General features: G+C 32.7%; 1 protein-coding gene across 1 annotated transcript; it reads left to right on the top strand.

The window, feature by feature from the left end:
- The first annotated feature begins 2258 nt into the window (after positions 1-2258).
- Positions 2259-5277, top strand: LOC108488606 (protein NRT1/ PTR FAMILY 3.1-like). Its single transcript, XM_017792893.2, has 4 exons — positions 2259-2518; positions 3200-3417; positions 3504-4066; positions 4148-5277. Exons 1-4 carry the CDS (start codon positions 2395-2397, stop codon positions 5058-5060), a joined length of 1818 nt encoding a protein of 605 aa, XP_017648382.1. The 5' UTR covers positions 2259-2394; the 3' UTR covers positions 5061-5277.
- The last annotated feature ends 403 nt before the right edge of the window (positions 5278-5680 follow it).

The raw sequence follows: 5680 nt of genomic DNA, 5'->3' as shown, positions 1-5680 counted from the left end.
TAACCGAAAAATGACATAACATCTTTGAAATTTGTCATAATAATAAATTTAACCTTCAAAGCTTTTATATAGTATCAATTTAGTTTTGATGTTAAAAAGTTTAGCCCTCAACGTTTAGACATTGTGTAATTTGATCATTTGCTATAAAATTTTTTTCTTTGTGACCTTTTTGTCTAAAAAACTTAAAAAATTATTAGTTAAATTTAATCAAATATATACAAAAAATACAAACATCCATAAACTCAAGATCATAATTCTCATATTTTCTCATTTCTCTAATCGTTGGATTGAAAACTAACGGTTGAGATGATTCAGTCTCCACCGACTCAACCTTCACTGATTTCATAAGACTCATGCTTGTATTGTTCAACATTGATTCAAGTGAGTTGTCCTTCTTATTGTCAATATAGTTGTTACCCTTTTTGGAAAACACTAACATTTTTGGAAAAAGACTGATGGTTAAACTAGTCAAGTCATCGATTCTCGATTTAATTGATTCGATTAGTCCAACCGCCAATCTAATTTCAAGTAAATAAATTATTAAAATTTTATAAAACTTAAAATATAAACATATTTAAAAATTATAAAAAACAATTTAGCCTTTGGCTCAACCGATTTATTATATCGATTGAATCGACTTGTACTGGTTTGCTGGTTATCGATTCTTTCCTTTGCTCCGAACTAGTGTACTAACCAGTTGCCAATCTTACCCAATTTCAACAACCTTGACGAACACAAAAAGCTTCAACACTCTCTCAATTAACTCAATATTAAAAGAAAAATGAAAGTTGGCTTTGAAATCATTAAAGTGCAGAGCAAGAAATGCAGTAAGTTCAGTCGAGTCCGAGGAATGAATAAGCTAAATAATTTGAAGAGTCGGGAGTAGTTCAAATAGAGTTGTGAATGAACTTGTATTATCAATCGCGGAAGCCGGCATCAAATAGTGGATTTGGTCGATGTGTAGGAGTATTTAAAGTGCTGCCACTTCATCTCCTTCATGACATCGTCTTATTTCCATGGCAAAAAAGAAGAAGAACAAATAAATCTATCCAAATTTTGAAAAATGCCAAATTCAATTCCTCAAAAATAAAACAACCCACTTCGTTAATTCAACCCAATAGTTTCATTTATTTTTTTTAGCTTTGATTTACTTTATTAATGACCACGAACTCAAGTTAAAAAAAAATGAATTAATTGTCATAAAGAGATATTAAATTTTCAACCATTTCAAGTATAAGAAAAAATCATAATTGGAGATTATCTTGTTTAATAATAAATAGATTTTTCTTAAAAATGTTTTTATTTCTAATTTATATATTGTAAATTGAATTATATTTTGTGTAAAAAATATGAGAAATTAAGGTAATATGTAAATATTAAGAGTTAACTTTTAAGAATTAAAGCTAAATTAACAAAATGTATAAACATTAATGATAAAATTATTATATCAAAATTTAAATACTTACATGTCATGTTTTCATTAGCATTTTAAAATTGGTGACAACAAAAAAGTCTATAATAAATAATCATTTTATAATTTTTCATAATCAAGTGCTAAAAAATTACTAATAATTGAATAATTATAAGTATATTTTACAAAAAAAAAGTTTGTAAAGCATAAAGCATCTTAACTAAGGTTTACAGAATTGAACTAGTAGTTGAATCGATCATGTCACCAATTCGCGACTCGTATGATTCGATTAAATAAATTATTAAAAATTTTAAAATATATATGTTTAAAAGAACAGTTCAATTGATTCAATTGATTTTTTTATTTAGTTCAATTGATCCATACTAACTCATGAGTCAATTAATCTGATAACTCTTTTTCAACTGATACCTCATCGATCTAATTAGTCTTATGATTGATCCAATCTTATTCAAATATTAACCGGTTGTAATTATTCGATTTGAAAGTTGCTGCAATTTTGCTTTTCTTGCTAACTCTTTTGCCTAAAAAGCTAAAATAAATTATTAGCTAAGTTTGATCAAATATATACAAAAATAAAAACATCCAAAAACTCAATATCATAATTCTCACATTTTTTCTCATTTCTCTTAATAAATTATTAAAAATAAAAAAAGACAGTTTAATTAATTTTTTAATTCTATTCAATTAAACTGTGATTTTCTATCTAACCAATCTAATTCAAATCTTAACAGGTTGTAATTATTATAAAGACAGATATGAATTTCTTGTTGTTGATGGACAAAAAATATACATATAAATGGCAGTAAAGCTCGAAAATTGTGACATAAGATCAGACGTCACTTATGATAGTGAAAGTCAAGCTCAACTGAACCTTTCTCATCGGTTTCATCATTGATTCACATAATATACTCACTGCCCACCCACACCACCCTATATGTACCTTAGGTAGCTGCTAAAACACCATGGACAACAAACCTGCCCCCATGGATTTGCCTACTCCCAACAAGCTTGTTGAAGAAGAAGATGATGATAGCATGCTCAACAACAAGAAGCTTGGTGGCATTAAAACAATGCCATTCATTCTTGGTTAGTTTGCATTCTCTGTCCTTTCTTTTTTTCTATTTCAGATTTCATAAATCCTTACAGTATTCAAAACCTGAGCAAAGTTAGTTCATTTTTCTTTTATTTTCATATTAAAAATTATATATATCGTATTTTAATGTAGATTATTAAAGATAAGTATATTTTAATGACTTAATAGAAGAAAAATATGTTAAATAATTAAATTAAATATTTTTTAAAAAATTTGTATAGGTACTGTTTACAAATATGGTAGAATTTAGAAAAAAATATTATAGGCCCGAGCATAGTCATAGATACCTCTACACCTTATAAAGGTATTATAAGATTTTTACGTTGGGAATCAAATTACATTTTACCCGTTTACTTAAAATATGGATAAACTAATCCTTTCTATTAAAAAAAGATCGATTTATTTTATAATTTAACTATATCTGAATTAATTTAACTATTTTTTAAATAAAAAGAATATAATACAATCTTATCTTAGTATAATGGCTTGTGCAGTATTTTAGCCTCTACACCCCTGTTGAAATGCAATAACTAGCCTTTCATTTCAGTGGCATAACCTTTCTTATAAAAATCTTAAAAGCTGAAATTCAGATCCCCAATTTGTTAACTATTACATTACCCATGGACTGAATCCGGATTCGTAAACTAACTGTATTGGAAATTTGATTTGGACAGCAAATGAAATATGTGATAGATTTGCTTCAAGTGGATTCCATAGCAATATGATAACGTATCTGACTCAAGAACTAAACATGCCACTGGTTCAAGCCTCCAACACCCTCACCAATTTTGGTGGAACTGCCAGCTTTACCCCCCTCATCGGTGCTTTGATTGCCGATTCATTCGCCGGTCGCTTTTGGGCCATCACTGTTGGATCCATCATTTACGAACTGGTATCGATCCCTTGCACTCATTTTGGATCCCTCACTGCCAAACTAGTTTTTCAATAAGTTGGATCATGTTGCCCTTGTTGTTGCAGGGCTTGGTTAGCATCACCTTATCAGCAGTGCTACCATCGCTACGTCCGCCCCCTTGCCCGACACAACAGAACTGCCAGGAAGCTTCAACGTTTCAACTGTGGATATTGTACATTTCACTTCTCCTCACATCGTTAGGCACCGGCGGCATTAGGCCTTGCGTTGTAACATTCGCCGCGGACCAATTCGGCTCGGACAAAGTGATCACGGGTCGGTCCAAAAAGTGGAATTTCTTCAATTGGTACTATTTTAGCATGGGGTTAGCCACATTGACTGCCTTGACAGTGGTGGTTTATGTACAAGAGAATGTTGGTTGGGGCTGGGGTCTTGGAATCCCAACCATTGCCATGATCGTATCAATCATTGCCTTTGTTATGGGCTCACCCCTTTATAAGAAAATCGAACCAGGTGGCAGTCCACTGATTAGATTGGCTCAAGTCATTGTTGCAGCCTTTAAGAAAAGAAAGGAAACTGCACCAGAGAATCCCAAGCTCTTGTACCAGAACAAGGAGCTTGATGCAGCCATTTCTCTTCATGGAAGACTTGTTCATACAGATCAATACAAGTAAGCCATGGTTCTTTATTTGTGTCCGATATTTAGGCGTATTCGAATGGCTTGAATTGCTTATTCGATCTTTGTTTTCAGATGGTTAGACAAAGCTGCAGTAGTGACAGAATCCGAGTCTGTAAGTTCCAACCCACCTAATCTATGGAGGTTAGTCACAGTCCATAGAGTCGAAGAGCTTAAAACTATCATCCGAATGTTGCCAATTTGGGCTGCTGGGATTTTACTCGTCACCTCATCTTCACACCTGCATAGCTTCGTAATCCAACAAGCTCGAACCATGGACCGACACTTGTCGAAATCATTCGAAATCCCACCAGCAAGTCTGTCCATCTTTGGCATCCTAACAACGCTCTCAGGCCTAGTATTGTATGAACGCCTCTTCGTTCCGCTAGCAAGACGGTTCACTGGACAGCCTTCGGGCGTCACGTGTTTACAACGAATGGGAATCGGTTTTGTTATCAACATCGTGGCCACGATCGTTTCATCGTTCATCGAGATCAAAAGGAAATCCGTCGCAGCCCATCACAACTTGCTGGATGATCCCAAAGCCATAGTTCCCATCAGTGTGTTCTGGTTAGTCCCTCAATTCTGCCTCCACGGCATAGCCGAAGTTTTCATGTCAGTTGGACACTTGGAGTTCCTGTACGACCAGTCGCCGGAAAGCATGCGAAGCACGGCAGCAGCCCTGTATTGGACAGCCATTTCCATGGGGAATTACATTGGGACATTGCTGGTTTCGCTTGTTCATAAATACACAGGTGAAAACAGTAACTGGTTGCCAGATAGGAATCTGAACAGGGGAAAACTTGAATATTATTATTGGCTTGTTAGTGGGATCCAAGTCCTGAATCTCATTTATTACATAATTTGTGCTTATCTTTATACTTACAAACCAATAGAAGAGGTTAAAGAGGAAGAAGAAGATGGTGAATTCAATGGAAAGAAGATTTCAGAAAAAGGAGTTGAGCTTGCTAGAAACGAAACAGCTTAGTTGGCTTTGCTATTAAGGGAGTTATGTTAGTTGGTGACTCGGGTCCGTGTGATATGAATATGATCAAATTTTCACGTTTTTACTATCACATCTTTATATTTTATCTATTAAAAGCGAATATTTCAAATATTTGAAATGTTTAAGCATTTATTTAATAATGAATGTTAATGAAGGGTTTACAAGCTCAAGTTTTATTAATATATCTTTTGATAAACTATATTGTATGTCACCATCATTTCTACTTTACCATTAAAATTTTATTAATCCACTAATAAATTATTAATTTGATATTTTTTATTAAAGTTAAGAATATCTTTATAATTAGTTCAATTTATTTACAAAATAAAGATTTTAATAATATCATCATCAAAATTTGAATACTTTAATATATAGTATCACCATATTTAAATATTTAAATTAAATATAAAAGTGGTACTCGAATTTATCCATTTCTCCCAGATTGATACTTATTTTTTTTGTCCCAGATTGGTACTCAAACTTTTTTTTCATCCACTATATTGATACCTAAGACTAAAGTCGTTGATTTTTTGCTGACATGGCAATGTTAACCAATCATGGATTGCCGTGTGACATCCTCTTGCACCTCCTTTTCTTTTATT

This window comes from Gossypium arboreum, chromosome 10 (genome assembly GCF_025698485.1).
Source record: "Gossypium arboreum isolate Shixiya-1 chromosome 10, ASM2569848v2, whole genome shotgun sequence".
Taxonomy (NCBI): domain Eukaryota; kingdom Viridiplantae; phylum Streptophyta; class Magnoliopsida; order Malvales; family Malvaceae; genus Gossypium; species Gossypium arboreum.
The sequence above is the reverse complement of the archived record's forward strand: the minus strand, read 5'-3'. Positions and strand labels throughout refer to the sequence as shown.